The 19,326-nt window shown below is 48.9% G+C and overlaps 1 protein-coding gene across 1 annotated transcript in view; it reads right to left on the bottom strand.

Annotated features, from left to right (window-relative positions):
- Window positions 1–19,326, bottom strand: part of CYP19A1 (cytochrome P450 family 19 subfamily A member 1) — a 190,290-nt gene that overhangs the window by 132,272 nt on the left and 38,692 nt on the right. Inside the window, exon 3 of the mRNA XM_086958293.1 lies at window positions 11,984–12,138. Coding sequence (XP_086814419.1) covers window positions 11,984–12,138 — 155 coding nt within the window. The remainder of the gene's footprint in view (window positions 1–11,983; window positions 12,139–19,326) is intronic.

Genomic DNA, 19,326 nt, shown 5'->3' with positions numbered 1-19,326 from the left:
CTGCATATACTAGTGATTAGAGTTATCTCTATATACATTGGGGAGGGCGTACAAATGGATATACTCTAAGAGTCACATAGGAATGGTAGAGAGTACAAAGGTCTACTGCATATACTAGTGATTAGAGTTCTCTATATACATATATATACACACATAGTAAATTTTCTCAGGCAGAGTTCCATTAAGTGGGGTCGGAGGGGGGATGCACTCACAGCACCAAGGGAGATTGGGAGGGATACAAGGGTATGGAGAAAATGCAAAACAGAAAAGGGAAGAAACATTTGAGGATCGTCAAGGGGGAAACGAGTGAGAAGGGTACAAGACGAGGCAATGGACAAGGTGGCGGGTCGGGATCCAGAGAAAAACGGCCGAGGGAATAGTGGGCGAGGAAGAATGGGTCTCGCTGTGGGGGCCAGGTGATCTTTGCAACTTTCACCATCCTCACCTCAGCCTCCCCCTGGCTACCATGGATGACCCAGCAGCTGTGTTTTGTGCTCCCCTGCCAGGTCATTGCCCTGAGGCCTGGAGGGCTGGGGAGGGCTGATTAATTTACTAATTGCAGGGGCCTCACTGCTGTGCATGTGCTCCTGAGCTGAAGGTCTGGGGAGGGCTGAGTAGGTTAGAAATAGCAGGGGCTTCGCTGCTTATTAGGTGCTCCTTCCCTGAAGGGCTTGAATAATTTTGTGACAGAAAGGGGCCTTGCTGCTTTTTTAGTTGCTCAGCATGGCGCCATTGTCCCCTTTCCCCCGTGTCTCCTGTGCAAGAACAGTATCCTCTCACTTTAATTCATTTCTGTGCCAAACATCTTAAGGATTTTGGGGGCCCTGGGCCAAACATATTTTTGGGCCCCTGTTCGGAACAGATTTGAATTTATAATCCAATTTCTGATCTTTGATGCCCTCTTTCAGCTGGTCACTGGACAGTGCACTACCATACTTGTCCAAATTCCTAATTTATTTACATCTAATATTCAAGGACATCGACGTGTGTAACCAAATGGTGTTTCATGAAAGGGCACCCCCCTTGAATGTGGGCCACGCCCCTTAATTGTGGGCCACGCCACTTGAATGTGGGCCACTTTTTACGTCAGTGCCCGGGTCAAATTGTGATCCCAATCCGACCCTGCACACAACTAGCGAAACTGTAACATGTGAACATGAAAACATGCATTGCTCCAGTCCAGTCACACTTTATATTTTATCTGCATATCAGTGTGTGGAACAAATCACATGAAATCACCCTGGAAGGTTGTTAAAACACTAACAACATTGAATATTCCGAAGTCATGCAAGGTCATGTTTCAGAAAACGCCTACCAATAAAAGTGCCACTCCAAAGATTATTCTTATTGGTTCTGACTCTAGCCCCTATATCTTTTCAGAGTTCTGCTTAATTCGCAAATTGTTTTATAAGTAATTATCACTGAAGAAAACAAATTAAATTAAAAGCAAGGCAGCAGAGCCAAACCAAACGTCTTGCGTACCTCTCTTTCTGGGTCGCTAACGATGAAGAAACCTACTGCATTCGGAAAATTCCAAACTCATTTGTAATATGTGCACAGGGCCGGTTCTAGGATCTGCGAGGCCCTGGGCTAAAAGGAAACCTGCGAGGCCCCCTCTAATTTAGATAAGTGGCCCCCTGCAAGGAGACCATTCACAGACACTGTGGGGGGCCTATTGTCCAGCATTTTGGCGCCCGCAGTTTTAACTTTTACTCCACAAGCATTTATCACACCTTCAGTCCGATAGGTGTGAGAATTGATTGTGGTCTAAAAGTTAAAACTGTGGGGCGCCAAAATGCTGGACAATGGGCTCCCCACAGTGTCTGTGAATGGTCTCCTTGCAATTGAGGGAGCGTCTCTCCCCTATGCCTCAGGACACCATCCATGAGAGGCCCAGGGAGGGGGCCCCCTCCAATGGACCTTAATTGCAGGCGACACCTTTCTTTGTAACAGGACACATCACTGGTGCGTGGCCCCATGCTGGTGGGCTGAGCGCGAGGCCCTGTGCAGCCGCCCACGCTGCCCATGCCTAGCGCCGGCCCTGTATGTGCATCATACTAATCACCCGCACTGCGGACAACAGCTGAAGGAAAGGAGAGAGGGGAGAGAGGAGAGGGAAGAGGGGAGAGGGGAGAGGGGAGAGGGGAGGGGAGGGGAAGGGGGGCAGGGCGGCTTGTCACGGCCCTAAAAATGACTCGTGAAAGCGAAGGGAAAACAAGCATTGGAGAAATGAAATAATAAACAAGACAACAAGTCCTAGAATGTAAAGATAAAAAAACACAGACTTGAGCAAAAACTTGGTAGGACTGAATCTTTGTTCACTTGCCCACTGCCGATTTACATTTGCTGTTTTACGCGTCATACTGCCTGAAACTCTGTTTTTTTCTCCATTTTATATAGGACAAACCGAATTGGAGCAGTGTGCACGAGCACTGCCAGTTTATATTGACCACCTGTTAGATTACAGAAGCCACATTTCTTTTTTAGGGCCAGCGATATGAAGTGATTTGCCCAGAATCACGGGAGGCTGAGGGGACGCCGAGACTACAACTCTAACAGATGTTAGCGACAGGAAATGAGCATGAGAAAGACACGAGGCTCACTGAATTAGATTACATTGGATGTGCGAGGGCTTTGGAGGCAGCTGTAACAAAGCATGCTTTGCAGCGGTGTTAATAAAAGAAATGCGGGGGGTTTAAAGAGACCAGCTCTGCTCTTCTAGGTCCACCCTGTTATGTTCCTGAAGGTCCGCCCCCGATGTCCTGAGGGACGGACAAGTTGGTCATGTGACCGCCCTATAGTAAAAAGAGGTCGAGCACGTGAGAGGGCGTTCAGAGAGAGACGCGCCGACCGAACAAGCAACTTTATTCCCAGTGTCTGGCTGAGTTTATTCTAGGGCCACGTGTTAGGCCTAGTCAGGATTAGATGCCCCTTGAGTGTAGGTCCCAGAGACACCTCCCTAGGGCTATCCTGTTCCCTCATCACCCGACACAACAATTGGCGACGAGGGTGGTTGTCGATCCCCCGCTCGGGGTGCGTGTGTGTGTCCCTCTTGGGGTGAGGCGGCTGCGGGCACTCCCCACGTGTCCGCGGTGCTCGTGCCTTACCACCACACACCCCCCACTCTGCCTGCCTGGTGGAAATACTCTGATCCCTGGCTCTCATCAGGTGAGCGGCGCTGGCTTGCATCTTCCTGCGGCGCACAGGAGTCTGATTGGTCGCGCGAGGTGCTCCCTCCGTGGACCCTCTACGCCTCAGTGCTACGCCGCGCTGGGCTGCACGGGTGTAAACCGCACCAAGATACGCCTGGCCAGGCGCTCCGGTTGCCGCCGGATCATCTCCCGGCTGCCCGCGGACATCCTCCCGGGCGGCCAAAGCGATGGCTAACATTCCGCCCATCGAGCCGTTTGTGGTGGAGGGTGCGCCATCCACTCTCGCACCGAAGTGGAAAGAATGGGTGGACAGGCTCTTCATATTCTTCGAGGCCACCAAGGTCCATAAGGAGCAGAAGCGTGCCATGATTCTCCATCTTGGTGGCAAGGACATTCATTCTATTGCCCGCACCCTTACGGAGGCAACTCCCAAAACCCACCACACACTAATAAACGCACTCAATGCGCACTTCGAACCAATGGCCAACCAAGACTATGAACGATTCATTTTCAGACAAGCGCGGCAACTGCCAGAGGAATCACTGGACGCTTACCACTCTAGGTTAAAGAAACTGGCACTAACGTGTGGATTTCAGGACGTCACGGAGGAAATCAGAGGCCAGATAATTCAGGGTTGCGCCTCTGCTAAACTACGCGAGAGAATTCTGGAGGAGTCGGGGAAACCCCTCCCGGACATTCTCACGCTGGGCCGCACAAAGGAGCTGTCCAAGGCCAGGGCAGCCCACATGGAAGCAGCTCTACAGGCCAACATGAAAGTGGAACCGGTGAACAAACTACAAGTCCGCCCACAGCCCAAATGGGTGAAGCGAACAACAACTCCGCAGGGCGGAGCTTCGGCGCAATCATGTGGGTACTGTGGAGGCCCGAGACACCCGGCGCCAGAATGTCCAGCACGGGGCAAGATATGCTCCGGGTGCGGAAAAATGAATCACTTTGAAAAGGTGTGCCGGTCCAAAAAGTTTAGCAAGCCCCGCCAGACAATACATACGGTGGCGGAGCCCGAAGGCGCGGAAGGAGGACCCAGCAACAGTGATATGGACGACGACGAGGAGGAGCGGTCCGTACACAAGGTGCACATGATCGGCACGGCCACCCGACGCACCAGGACACTACCACAGTGCGCAATACAAGTGGCTGATCAGGAAATCATGGCAACTGTGGACACGGGCGCCTCGATAAATCTCATGAGTGCGTCCCTCTACGGAGACATGGCTACCCCTCCCAGCCTCCGCTCCACTCCGATCACCGTTTTTGCCTACGGCCAGGACGTTCCCCTCCGCATTCGAGGAAAGTTTAAAGCAGCAGTCCGGCACGGAGACAAGATCACGCGTGCCAACATCTTCGTGTCGGAGGAAGGTCAAGGCATGCTCCTGAGTTGTCGGACGGCAGAAGACTTGGGAGTGGTCTCTTTTGCGTTTGGGGTGCACGAGGAATCGGTGCAACAACTGATTGCAGACTTTTCTGACCTGTTTGAAGGGATTGGCTGTTTCAAGGGTCGGGAAATACACCTGCATGTGGACCCCACTGTTCAACCGGTGGCCCTGCGACACCGGCGGGTTGCGTTTCATTTGAGGCCACTGGTCGAGGAAGAACTACAGAAGCTGGAAGCAGCGGGTATCATTGAGAAGGTGTCCGGACCCACCCCCTGGGTATCGCCCATCGTGGTCACCAGGAAACCAAAACAGCCGGGAGCGGTCCGGATATGCGTGGACATGCGCCTCCCCAATGCGGCTATCAAAAGGGAACGACATATCACCCCTACGATCGACGACCTGATCGGAGAGATGGCCGGGGCCCGGTGGTTCTCCAAGTTGGATCTCCGGGCGGGGTACCATCAGCTCGTGCTGGATAAAGAATCCCGGAACATTACGACGTTCTCCACCCACATCGGACTGCGCAGGTACACCAGGTTGAGCTTTGGGATATCTAGCGCTGCCGAGGTGTTCCAGAATGTTATCCAAGAGCTCATTACTGGCATACCGGGGGTAATCAATGTCAGTGATGACATCATGGTACACGCAAGAACAATTCCCGAACACAACCAACGCTTGGCACAGGTGTTCCGTAGGCTCCGCAGGGCTGGTCTCACTCTGCACCGAGACAAATGCGAATTTCTTCAGACCAAACTAGGGTTCTTCGGCTACGTGTTCTCAGCCGATGGCGTCAACCCTGATCCCGACAAGGTCAAGGACATCAAGGATGCACCTCCGCCTACGACTGTCACGGAAGTCCGAAGCTTTCTCGGGATGGTGAATTACTGTGGTCGCTTCATAAGAGACTTAGCCAACCTGACCCTCCCTCTGCGTGACCTAACCAAAGACTCCACACCATGGAACTGGGGACCTGAGCAGGAAAGGGCATTTCAAAACATCAAGAGTGCGCTGTCCAGCAACACCACATTGGCATTTTTTGACCCAAGACATTCCACTCTCATTGCGGTAGATGCCGGTCCGGCGGGATTGGGGGCTGTTCTAATGCAGAGAGCCCGAGACGAGATAGACTGGGCCCCTGTTGCTTTTGCCAGCCGGTCCCTCACGGACACAGAACAAAGGTATTCCCAAATCGAAAAGGAGGCCATTGCGATCCATTGGGGATGCCGGCACTTCCACTTGTACGTATATGGCAAGCCCTTCACAGTAGTGACGGACCACAAGCCGCTGCTGTCGCTGTTTTCAGGTACCTCCTCCAAGCCACCCCCTAGAATTGAAAAGTGGATATTGCAGTTGCAAGAATACAACTGTGCAATCGAGTACCAGCCAGGGGCAAAGAATCCTGCGGATTATCTGTCACGACACCCCAGGGCGGCCACCCCAGAGGAGATGGAGGAAGCCGAAGAGACGGAGGCCTATGTGCAATGGGTCGTGGCCAGATCATGCCCGCGCCCCATATCCCTGGAAGAGGTTGTGAGCGCCACGGCTCAGGATGCCTGCATACAGCGGGCCAAAGATCTGCTCCGAACGGCTAACTGGCAGAAAGCCATGGAGAGCTGGAAAGTACTCACACCGGAGGCCCAGAAAATCATGGACAGTCTGTACCACGTGAGGGCTGAACTGAATGAAGATGCGGCGGGGTGCCTCCTGCGAGGGCATCGCCTGGTGATCCCGACGGCTTTGACAGGACGAGTAGTTCAACTGGCGCACGTGGGGCACCAGGGAATGGTCAAGACAAAGGCCCGGCTGCGGACAAAGGTGTGGTTCCCGCTCATGGACGATATGGTGGAGAATGTGGTGCGAACATGCACGGCCTGCCAAACCACGGGCGACAGCCCCCGCGAAGCCCCCATCATTGTGGAACCCAGGCCCCGAGGTCCCTGGGAAAGGGTCAGCATGGATTTTGGCAGCCTTCCGGATGGAAGACACACGCTAGTGATGATTGACGACCACTCCAAATATCCTGAGGTCGAAATTGTCACCGGCACCAGTGCAGACTGTGTGATCCCCAAGATAGAAAAAATTATTGCCACCCATGGAGCCATGAGAGAACTCAGAACGGACAATGGACCGCCCTTCCAGGGTCAAGACTTTGCGGAATATCTCTCGTCCCTAGGAACGCGTCACAGGCGCATCACACCGAGGTGGCCTCAAGCCAATGGGGAGGCCGAGAGGTTCATGAGGACTTTAAACAAGGTCATCCGCATTGCGCATGATAAGGGACAGTCAGTGGAAATGGCCATTTTTACATTCCTCCGCAGTTACCGACAGACCCCGCACTCCACAACGGGGGTAGCTCCCGCACACCTTCTCCTAGGGCGGGTAATAACTGACTCCATTCCCCATCACCCCCAGTGGGCACCTGAAATGATAGATGAACATACAGTGGAGAAGAAGAGACGTTCCGCATGTGACAAGATCAGTAAGAAACGTCGGGCTGTGGCCCCCCACTTCAAAAGAGGTGACCTAGTGCTCATCAAGAATCGGGCAACTGGTGGCAAATTCAAACTCAGTTACGAAAAACGACCATGGCGAGTCAGTGGTGTGAAGGGCACCCGCATCACAGCCACTCGAGGACGAGACAGGGTGACTCGCAACGTGTCTCACTTTAAACTCTATCACCCTTCGAGCAGCGAGCCAAGGCGCCAGCAAGGCGACCGACAAACCGAAACTGCAACTACGTTGCCGTCTGGTGAATCAACATCTCAGCCCGAGGTCAGGCCACGTGACGAACATCAGGTTTCTAGCGAGGAAGTGGGCGGTGACACGGAGGCCCTGGATGAGGCCCCAGATCCGGAGGGGGCCGACAGCGAGGCGCCAAGACACGAGGTGGAAGTTGGAACAGAGCTGATGACTCATCGGGGGTCCCAACGCCAGCTACGTGACAATCCCACCCCCTTCGGCTGGCTGAGAGATTACTTTACGTAAGACTGTTCTCATTTACATATATGTACGTGATGTTTGAACTGAATGCACTGGCATTTGAAAGACGCTGAAGGCCTCGGTCCTGATGTTACTAAGACAAAGAGTATGGTTAGACTATGTTCAAGGTTTGCAGTTTGTTCTTGTTTTTTGTTTCCTTGTTTTAGGAGGAATGTTATGTTCCTGAAGGTCCGCCCCCGATGTCCTGAGGGACGGACAAGTTGGTCATGTGACCGCCCTATAATAAAAAGAGGTCGAGCACGTGAGAGGGCGTTCAGAGAGAGACGCGCCGACCGAACAAGCAACTTTATTCCCAGTGTCTGGCTGAGTTTATTCTAGGGCCACGTGTTAGGCCTAGTCAGGATTAGATGCCCCTTGAGTGTAGGTCCCAGAGACACCTCCCTAGGGCTATCCTGTTCCCTCATCACCCGACACAACACACCCTTCATATTTATGGTATTGTCAGGCAACGGTAGCCTCGTATGGTTTAAACTCAGATTGAACTATGCCCAATAGCGTGACAATCCTCTGCCAGCTACCATTCCAGGTCGCCACTTGTGCCACTTTCTCCTTGTCGATGGTGACAGCCAGCACTGGTGCATCTCTACCACTCAAGCCCAAACAGTAAAGTAAGGGTGATGTGCCCGGTCACATGGGGAGCAGAGGGAGGGGGAGTTACAGAGAGCTGCTACAGACGGTACAAAGTACAAACAAAGAGAAACACAGCGAAAGGCTGTCTAAAGCCCAAGCAGTAAAGTAAGAGTGACGTGCCCGTCACACAGGGAGCAGAGGGAGTGGGCGTTACAGAGAGCTGCTGCAGACGGTGCAAAGCACAAACAAAGAGAAACACGGCGAAAGGCTGTCTAAAGCCCAAGCAGTAAAGTAAGGGTGACGTGCCCGGTCACACAGGGAGCAGAGGGAGGGGGAGTTACAGAGACCTGCTGCAGACGGTGCAAAGCACAAACAAAGAGAAACACGGCTAAAGGCTACACCTCCCTAGTGCTAAGAAATTGAGTGAGACTTAGTCTCTCTGTATGTAGTGCACTGATTAAAGCGGCATGATCCTCGTAATAATTGCAGCTAATATGAAACAAACCTAGTGAGGGGGGCACTGAACAGTGTGTGTGACACTAAACCGGTCTCCGCTACCCCCTAACACCGTCCAGTGGTCCAGGACACTCTCGCGACTCTTGCAGCGGCATTGGAAAAAAAAGGCGGTACCGATTCCGTGATGTTCTGGGCTGCTGTGGTGGAGCTTGTGACGAGCTGCATCGGCGGTATTGCTCGTAGAGTGTGGCAGCAAGGTGAGAAGGTCGCGGGGACCTCTGCACACCGGCAGGTGGAGGAAGACATGAAGCATGTCGGTTATGGGGAACTGCTGCAGTCGCGCAAACATGCACAAAGCACCGAGGCCACCACAGGCAGTGTGCGTGCAGAGTGAGCACGTAGGAGGCAAAATAACGCCAAACTGATGGAAAAAACAAGGAAGTAGTCCCTACATGACTACATAACACCAGGCAGCGGAGCAAAACTGTAGTTAGTCGGTGCTGCTTCCTGCAAAAGGAAAGCAAACCGCAATTGTCAGAGGTAACTAATGGCATGGGGCAGAAGAAACTACTGCCAATAGGCAGAGTTTCACCTACCACATCGATTACTTAATGACTCGTAGAGGCAGCGCATGCGCTGACATTTACGAGACCTAAAAAGGTGCAGGGAACTGATATGGTGTAAACTATCCAACCGGAGTAGAGTACACATCCACTGTTGCCAGGCAAAATGTAATGCTGTGACTGCAGCTTGAATCTTACCAGCTCTTACTGACTGTTATGAACTTTGCAGCTCTTTCCAGAACGTTCTGTCTTTTCTGCAATATTCTGTCTAATTCTACCTTGCCCCAGATGTGCTGACCTGAATTACCCTGTGACTCTACCAGTGGCAGATGGTGGACTTTGGAAGTGGTGGACTTAAGACCAAATTATCAAAATTTGCCTGGCTGACAAGAACAGCGAGTGAGCACGAGAGTTAAGCAGAGGTCAAGGGGTCCTCTCCCAGAGTTTTTAAAAAATAAGGAAAAATGTTGCATTTTTCCAGTACAATTTCTTTAATCAACATGATTAAACCTACAAGGACACCTGTTATTGCGGTTAATAGACCAACTAGTGAAAATGGATTTGTTGGTTGTCTATATTTAGTCATGGATCCGGATATAAAGAATTAAATATTCTAGAACTATTTTGTTAGGTTTCACCTAAGGGTCAATGCACACAAAATAGAACACACACAACCTACATGCAAAATAAATTCAAGCTAAAGTAGTAAGTGCAAAATGCATTTTATTTGATTATAACAGGTCATTTGGTAATACTACCGCTGCAGATGTCTGTGATTAACTAGACAGTGATAGAACTGGTTGGCACAGTGGAAAATAGAGATGTGAATTTATAGTACAATGCGGTCCCAGCCAACGTCTGAAAGCACTGTGAAAATGCAAGTGTTAATTTAAACACTGTATTATACACCATAAGGCTGCTGCAAAAGGTGCAAACGCATTTAGTATTTAGGATAAAATAAGTGCATTCAAAATATATACTTTTTACTAATATGCAATCATATTGTACCCAGTGCAAGCCTTGTTTTATACATTTTCTTTAGAAGGACATACTCCAGAACCCAGCCAGTAGCACTCTTACTTTGCCTCTCAAATAATATTTGTCCTTCACAAAGCTTCAAGTGACTTCATCAGTTAAAGCATATACCGGCTCAGGGGCAGCTTTAACATTTAATGATTAACACATTTACATTTCTTTCAGGTAGTGGGCACCTTAAAGGGACAATATTGTCTGTCCTCTTCTACCTCTATTAGAGCCTACCTTTCCCTGGGGTCGCAGGGCAGGGTCACTGGATGTAGCAGACTGAAAGCTGAAAGGTTGTGCTACACAGTGGACGCTCCTCTGCAGTGTTTAGTGTCCAGTCAGTGGTGGAAACTGTGAACTGGATCCTGCACACACTTTCCACAAAACGTGTGCAGGTTCCAGATCCCAGCCTCTGGCCTACATCCTCTAACAGCACACTTTCATGTCTTGTGACAGGGTGCAATGGGGTCAGTGAATCTTGCTGACTCCATCCCACCTTGTGATGAGTTGTGAAACAGTGAGGTGTCATGGCTCCAGTACCTGATGGGCGAGCAGCAAACATCAGTACAGGTCTACAGCCTGAAGCAGCCGGGGCTAACTTTACAGACATTTCATGAGGGACTGGAGTTCAGTGCCAAATGTCATGGCTTTGCTGGACTGATGACCTCCCAGACATCACGGCTGTGAGATCGGCCGCCCGGCAAATGCTTTTGGATGGCAACTTGCCTGTTCATAGCTGCACATGTGCATAAGCACATAAAGGCTGGAAAAGGAAAGCCAGTGAGTGAATTTGTGTTTTTCCAGGCTTACTATGATCTTTCACATCTGCAGTAATATGAGCATTTTTTTTTAATCAGCTTCATAAGGGAGCAGGTAAAGAGGGTCCAACCCTGATGCCCTCACTGAGGAGCCACCCTGGACTTCATCCTCCTTCCCCTCCCCAGCCACCAGCACAGGGCCAGCTTGGGATCGAAAACCAGCCCTCCCAAAGTGCTCGGCCAGATCCCCGGGGGGTTGGGGTTGCGGCCGAGCTGTTTGCCAGGGCCAGTTTCGGCCGATTTTGTTACAGGGGCCGCTATTGCAGCTATGCTGCAAAAATGGCCCAGTAACAAAAACGGCCCCAGGGGCCCAAAACCGGCCCCCACCCTGGCAGCCCACAGGGAAATGCTCGGTGCCCGCTACGGCCAGTCCTGCCCCGCACCAGCGTCTGGGAAATATGACTGCATCCCTCATCACTGGGCAAGAGTCCCAGAAATCACAAACTCCAGGATTCCTGACAAAATATATACCTAGTGAATGGCACAATAGGAGCTGCAGTCCAAAGGTGACATTTAACTTTCTATGCCATTGGTGTATTCTCTTACAACTTATACTATGACCTTGCTAGAAAATTAAATTAACTGGACAGCATCACCCCAGAACACAGATTTCAAAAACCAGCTGCATCAGTCCATGGGAAATGGGGGTGGCCATACAAAAAGGGGCATTTTCTCACAAATGGCCATTGAGGACTCTTACAAATTAAAATTAAATTGGTCATGTAAAAGTACAAAATGCATTATATGTACAACGGGAAGCATTGCTGGTATAAAACAGACTTTGTTTTGAAGTGTATTTAAAGCATAAATGTCAAGATAAAATTAGGCCATTGATAGTCAAAGCAGAGGAAAATATAGTTGTAAAGTATACAATGATGAGTGCTACGTATAGGCCCACGTCCACGTCATAATACTCTCTAAGAGTTTCAAATAAAAGAGAAGTTGGTTTTAAAATGACTCAAATTTATTGTGTTGGTTAAAGTAGACTTTTAAGGGGAATGCATTACCTTTGCTGAAATACGGACGTATCTCTTTCCAAAGAGATGGATTACTGTTGAAAATAATCCCATTTTCATTCATGCCAACGCACTGTAATCCAAGTCTACTGCCAAATCTTGAAGTGTAGTGTTCATGTTTCATCACATGGAATGTAGCTGATGATCTGAAAAAAGAGCATTCTACATGTAATGTATCTCATATATACCACAAATGATAAGCATTCAACAGTATACTCCTCAGAAAGCTTCAAATATAGATAGATGTAGCAGCCAGAATCGCAATCCAAGGTCTGCAAAGAGCCCTCACAAGGTCTCCATTGACTCCCAGGAAATGATTGATTTATTTTAAAATTCTCTATAGTGTACCAACGTTCCATATTTCCCAACATTCTACCACCAAAAAAAGGAAGATTTTCAGATGTAGAACTGTTAATTAGCATATAAATCACTAGAAATTACTTCGCAAAAACATAGTGCCGAAAACAATATCACATGACATTAAATTGGATGTAGATCAGATGGAATGATTATCTGGCTTCTGATCCAGACGTCACAACTAAACAATAAAAGGGAGCTTTGAATACTGTACATAAGCTTACTGAACACTGGCTAGGATAGTGAATAGGTAATTAAATACATTTATTGTATAAGTTGCTTAAAACTCAATACAATAAATGCAAAATCAATTTCAAAATCACAGACTTCTAAAAAAATGGCTCTCCTCTACATCATATGAATTTACTTCTATTTATTAGATAACTGCATTCATGGATTGTCTAACAAGCATAAGACTTTATCATGATTAGGCTGACACTGTCAGTCTAAACTACTATGTGAGAGACCGCAAGTGAAAGAAATATGCACTCAATAATTTTGTTTGATACACCAGAAAGAATGCCAGCAAAGTGTCTTTGATTGTTCTAACACTGCGTTACCAACAAAGTATTTTATCTTATGCTTGAAATCCAGTAGTAACTAATATATAGATATATATCTATATATAGATTTATATAAAATGGATCAAATTGTTTCCAAGGATATATTACCCAAATATTCCGCGTCGATGTTTACGGAACTTGACAAGGAACAATCAAACTGTAAAAGTCAAATGCATAAATCATTTAAAAAAAATTGGGGTCCAGCATCGAAATTAGAATTTGTGCAGACTTGCCTCGTGGCTGTGTAAGAACTTTCTATACAATTTGATTTATAGGGCCAGTTGTAGGTAAAACCCAATGTGTGAGTTCTTAATAGCAATTTTTAGTGAGTCGCTATTAAGAACTCGCAATTCCTGATGTAGTTAAAATCAATAAAAGATAGCGATTCGGTAATACCCGCTAAAATAAATACTGAATCCTTATTACCTATTCGGCATTAGCGATTCCTTATTACCGATTCGGTATCTAGCGAATCCGGTATTTAAAAAAATCACAAATCTTTGAATCAGCCAATCCTGTGCTTCCTGATGAACTTACAACAAGGAAGTGGCCACGCCCATTCAGTTACACTGATCCTGAAGCTGTGGGAGAGGCAGGGAGCTGAAGCAAAACCCCAGGAGCTGCACAGGAACCACCTTGCAGACCCACCAAAGATACCATGGGCACACAGGAGAAGGGATAGGATGCTGTGGAGAGGAAGTGGAAAATAAGTTCAGTGAGAGGGAGTTGGAGTGACTGATTGAGGAGTTGGGGAAGAATCATGACCAGCTCTTTGGGGAAAAAATCACTGCACGGCCTGAATCCCAAAAAAGGAAAATATGGCTCGTGATCCAGCAGAAAATCAATGCCATCAGCATGACCCAGCGCTCAATAGAGGCACTCAAGAAGCGCTGGTACGATCTCAGGAAACGTGCCAAGGAGAAGGTGGCTGTCAGGCTTAATCAAGCCAGAAAACCAGGTGGGGGAACATCAACTGCGCCTGCACCGACTGCATTGGAACAAAGGGTGGAGTCCACCCTCCAGCCGGAGAGCATCAGTGGCATTGGAGACGTGGACTGTTCGGCCACAGGAGCCAACAGACAAGGTAAGAAGCATGCACAGCATGCTGAGCCCCTCTCCCTAACCCCAATCCCAATTACCCTGCATGAAATCCAATCCAGTCCATGATTTGCCAACATCCCGCAATGCATCATGGGAGATGTAGTCCCAATCAACTAATAGCATAGCAGTAAGTCCACTGAACCCAAATGCATGTCATACACATCAGTAGATAAGCAAGTTGGGGCCAGACAGTTAGATTAGCAGTCATCAATTTATTGTAAGAAAAAAACTGCTACACAAGTAAGTAAATGGACATTCAGTATCTACAGGCGAGACATCCCGCCAGGCTGCAGGAGGGGAGACAGATGAGGCAACCAGGGAGCCCAACACACTGGAGGAGGATTCCTGTCACCTGCTGAGGTCACACTACCACCACCACCATCACCACCACCACCATCACCAACATCACCACCACCACCACCGAGAGCCAGGAGATACACAGTGGCTAGCCTCCAGGAGATGGAGGGCTCAGAGGAGGAGAGCATGGGAGCCCAACAGACTCCGCAGGATGAGTATAAACACACAGCAGGAACACAGCTCCCCATGGAGCTTGGCAACACAGGTGCCCGAGGACGCCGACCAAAGGCACACAGTCCTGAGGTAAAGGAGTCCAATGTCTTTGCAGGTCTGGAGGGGAAGATGCTGAAAGTGCAGCGCCTGCAAGGAAAAACAATGAGAGCAATGCAACGCCAGATGGTGGTAAACAACAAACACATGTGCAAAATGAAGGAGGCCATATACTGCCTCAACAACAGCATGGCTGAGTCTTAAATGAATGTCGTCAACACTGGTACACAATTGATGAAGAACCCCCTACACACCCGGTCCTTCACGCAATCCTACAAATTGGCTCAGGGCGACGCCTAGTTACCTGGATCTATAAAGCCATGCGGTCCCTTAAGCAGCCTACACTAGCATCCCTCAGGGAGCAATGGGAAACAGGCTTTTGCAGGCCTTCACATGATGGGGAATGGGTCAAAGCGCTAGCATTCACTAAGAAGATATCTCGAAACTACTGCTTCAAAAACATACCATTACATATCCTGCATCGGGTGTACCTCACCCCTGAAAAACTCCAGAAGTACTTCCCCGGTGGGTCCTTTGCCTGCCCTAGATGCCAGGTGCCCGCTGACTCAATTTCCCACATGCTATGGGACTGCCCATCCCTCCATAGTTACTGGCGCACTGTCCATAATACCATTAGGACGATCACAGGGCTGCGGGAACTTAACACATGGGAGGCTAGAGCCCTAGGTATCTGAAGCGTCACAAACACATGAAAGTAGAAATGTGCTTTGCTTTCCTAGTGCTCCTCCTGGCCAAACGGTGTATAACTATGAATTGGAAGGCACCAGAGGGCCCTCCTTTAGTGGCCTGGGTGGGCGCGGTCAAGAAATGGGGCACAGCGGAGGAGGGAATATTAATGTTACCTGTTAGTTGTTTCTTTGCACATTGCTCATTTTGCACATTGATTGCTAGCATTCTTACGCGATCCCCGGTCCCTCACGGCTCACTAGTGCCGCTTGTACGGAGGGATGCGACTCCTCCCCATTTTACCTCATTTCCGCTACGCGGGTGTAAATGCAGACGAGGGCCCGGCCGCGCAGCAGTAAGCAGCTCGTGAGCTGAGTTCTTTTAATGAAACCTTTTTCCTGTCCATTTCTAAATTCATTGTGTGATTGCTGCCAGATTTACGCATATTGCCAACTTTGCTGCACTGAGTACTGTTTTTTAAATCTGTTACCTATTAGTTGTTTCTTTGCACATTGCTCATTTTGCACATTGATTGCTAGCATTCTTACGCGATCCCCGGTCCATCACGGCTCACTAGTGCCGCTTGTACGGAGGGACGCGATTCCTCCCCATTTCACCTCATTTCCGCTACGAGGGTGTAAATGCAGACGGGGGCCTGGCCGCGCAGCGGGCGCGCGCAGCGGGCGCGCGCAGCGGGCGCGCCACAGGGCCCCAAAGTCGAGCTTGTCTGCACCCATCCGCGCCACAAACGCGGTCAGCACCAGCCATGCTGCTGGTGGGGATGGGGAGGAGAGGAGGATTAGTTGGTCCCGCGCGGAGCTAACTGCTCTTAATGAGGTCAATCATTGTGCGTTACACCTCATTGATCCGGTTAAAATAGAGTCATCGACCAATTGTCATGCATGTGGGATGGCTTTTGGCACTGCAGATGACATGCCAATTTCCATGCTGCGAACTTGTATGGCGGTAGGCCACCCTAAGGGTCTCCCTATAGAACAGGGTGAGTTGCTCCGGGCAGGTCTAATAAATTGTAGATCCTTCCCGAGACATGCCGAGGATATCTGGCTGACCCTTATGGACCCACCCTGGGGCGTGTTATTCCTCACAGAAACGTGGATGAATGAGGATACAGTGTCATCTATCACTTTATCTATTCCTCCGGGTTTTAAGATGTGTTTTTCCAACAGAAAGGATAGGAAAAGAGGAGGAGGGGTGGCTATTATTTTTAAGGATTCTTTTGAATTGACCTCCTCCGGGCCCCTCAATATACAAGGTATGGAGGGACTCAACTTCTGCCTTAGAATTAACCCAGTGATATCTCTTGCAGGCCTGCTCGTTTATAGGCCACCAGATTGTGCAGTGGACACTACTTTCAATTTGTGCAATTATATTGCACAACAATCACTGGCCCATTCGCATTTTTTAGCATTGGGGGATTTTAATTTCCATATTGACGACCCCAAGTGTGCCCAAGCATCTCAATTAATATCCTCACTGGGAGCTGTCAATTTAACCCAAATGATCTCTGGACCTACTCATAGGGCAGGTCACACTTTGGATTTAATTTTCTCTAATATTCAGGACATTATTATTATAGATGTGCCTCAACCTGTGGTATGGTCAGATCACTATCTGATCCCGTTTTCGGTTAAATTGGCCACTTTAAGCCAGGCCAGAGGCGTGCGGTCTTTTTTGAAGAGGAAGTGGGATAATCTATCAGCTGATATCTTAGGCCCTATTCTAGAGAGGGCGCCACCTGCTCTCACCTCAGATCCAAATGTGGATGCCCTGGCAATGAACCAGTGGATCGCTTCGGCAATGGATGCGGTCGCGCCAGCAAAAATGGTGCTGTCCCGCAGACAATCTCCCTCAGCACCCTTGTTTTCTGAAGCGCTGAAAGAAGAAAAAGGGAGATGCAAGAAATTGGAACGACAATGGAGACATAAATACTGCGACATAGCAAAATCTTGCTATAAAAGCGCCCTAAAACATCTACATAAATTGATAAAAAAGGCTAAAAGAAATGTATTTGCTTCACGCATTCAGATAGCTGACCAGCCTCATAAAGAAGTTTTTAAGGTAGTTCAATCTTTTTTTAAACCAAGAGCAAATGAGTCGGAAGTGATTCCGACTCCAGCTCTGTGTGAAGATATCTCTAATTTTTTTAATAACAAAATTAATAAGGTGTATGAGACATTCTCGGTATCTGTTATGACAGAGAAGTCAGACTCTGCTTAAAGCAGTGTACGGACTCAGTCACTCCCCTGCTTTCGAGCAATTGTGCAGCACGAAGCGTTGGCCGAGATTGATAAATGTAAATCTGGGGCACCCGATGACCCATGCCCCCCAAAACTGTGGAAAATGATTTCCCCTTTTTTGGTAGACACTCTCACTCATATTTGGAACACCTCTTTGGAGACTGGGATTTTCCCTGATGGCTGGAAACATGCTACATTGCTTTCACTGAAAAAGAAACCAAATGGAGCCAAAGAGGATCTCAGTATCTTAGGACAATTTCGCTTTTACCTGCACCAGGGAAAATGCTAGAGAAAATAGTACAAAGCCAGCTGAATTGTTTTATTGAAAGCAATGCGATCCTGCATGAAACACAATCTGGCTTTCGGCCGGGTTTCAGCACTAAGACCACCCTTATAGAGGTGGCGGATTCAATTAGATGGGCTTTAGATTCAGGGGCATCAGCAATTAATGAATGAATGAGTACAGATTTGTATAGCGCTGGCTACCCGGGGGCATCCCAGCGCTTTAGACCCATCTCAGACAAATCACTCAGCAGAACAGGAAGGTCTTCAGCCGCTTTCTAAACTGTAAATGATTAGGCTCAAGCCGCAGGTAATCGGGCAGCTGATTCCAACTTTTTGCTGCCTGTACTGCAAAACGTCGGCCCCGTGTACGAGAACGCTTGATCCTCAGGACAGAGAGCAAATTGAGGTGGTTTGATCAAAGAGCTCTGGGCCCTTGATGGTGCCTCAGGAGAGGGCACAGAATGGCAGGGCCCTTGTTGATTATTGATTTGTGGGCCATACACAAGGCCTTAAACTGGATCCTTTCCTGAACAGGTAACCAGTGTAGAGCCTGGATGGCCGTCTTCGCCGAGCTGTGTCTAGGGACATCCATAAGCATTCGGGATGCTCAGTTCTGGACTGACTGGAGTATCTTAATGGTCCCTAATGGTGCCCCCAAGTAGACCGCGTTCGCATAGTCAAGCCGCGAGAGGATCAGGGACTGAACCAGGATCCGTCTTGCCTCGAATGGAAGAAGGGTCAGGACCTTCCGTAGGATCTTCAGAAGCGTCAAGATTGATGGGGGCCTTATATTCCAGCATCATAATCTCTGTTTTTGAACCGTTAAGTTTCAGGAAAGAGGCGTCCATCCAATCGAGGACCTTGGTGAGACACGGGGAAAGGTTATTGACCCCGGAATCCAAAGCATCTGCCCTAGCCAGGGAAACCACCAACTGAGTATCGTCGGCGTAGGTGACCAATTGGATTCCCCAGGGAAGGACCTCATTAGCCAGGGGCCTCATATAGATATTAAATAGGGTCGGGCTCAATGAGGATCCCTGGGGAATGCCGTAATGCAGTGGGAATTGTTCGGATGCTGCTTCCTCTTCGAAAACTGCAAAGGATCTGTTAGCAAGGAAGGACCTATTATCTAGGAAGGACCTATTGTCCGATTACCTGACTGCAGGCGAATTAAACACCGTCATGCTATTGCAGGTGTTTAATTCGCCTGCAGTCAGGTAATAGGACAGCACACCACCACACCATGATGGCCTCACAGTGCCTCAACAACCACAGCATGGCATAGAAGCTCCCCATGCAATGTTCACAATCTCATCATAATATCAGGTGGGTTACTTCACCCATCTACCAATGTCAGGTGATGCCTGGTTTATTTTCTGTGCCCACGTGCAGCACTGCTGCATTTACTAGGCTTGCTTTGTTTCATTACTTACTCAGAAATAGTTGTGTGTGATCTCAGCCCCTCTGTGTCTTCCATCTGGTGCTGCTGCGACTCCTGCTACGCTGTGGCTGTGGA

Source organism: Lissotriton vulgaris, chromosome 2_1 (assembly GCF_964263255.1).
Source record: "Lissotriton vulgaris chromosome 2_1, aLisVul1.2, whole genome shotgun sequence".
NCBI lineage: Eukaryota > Metazoa > Chordata > Amphibia > Caudata > Salamandridae > Lissotriton > Lissotriton vulgaris.
This window is presented reverse-complemented; position numbering and strand designations above follow the sequence as displayed.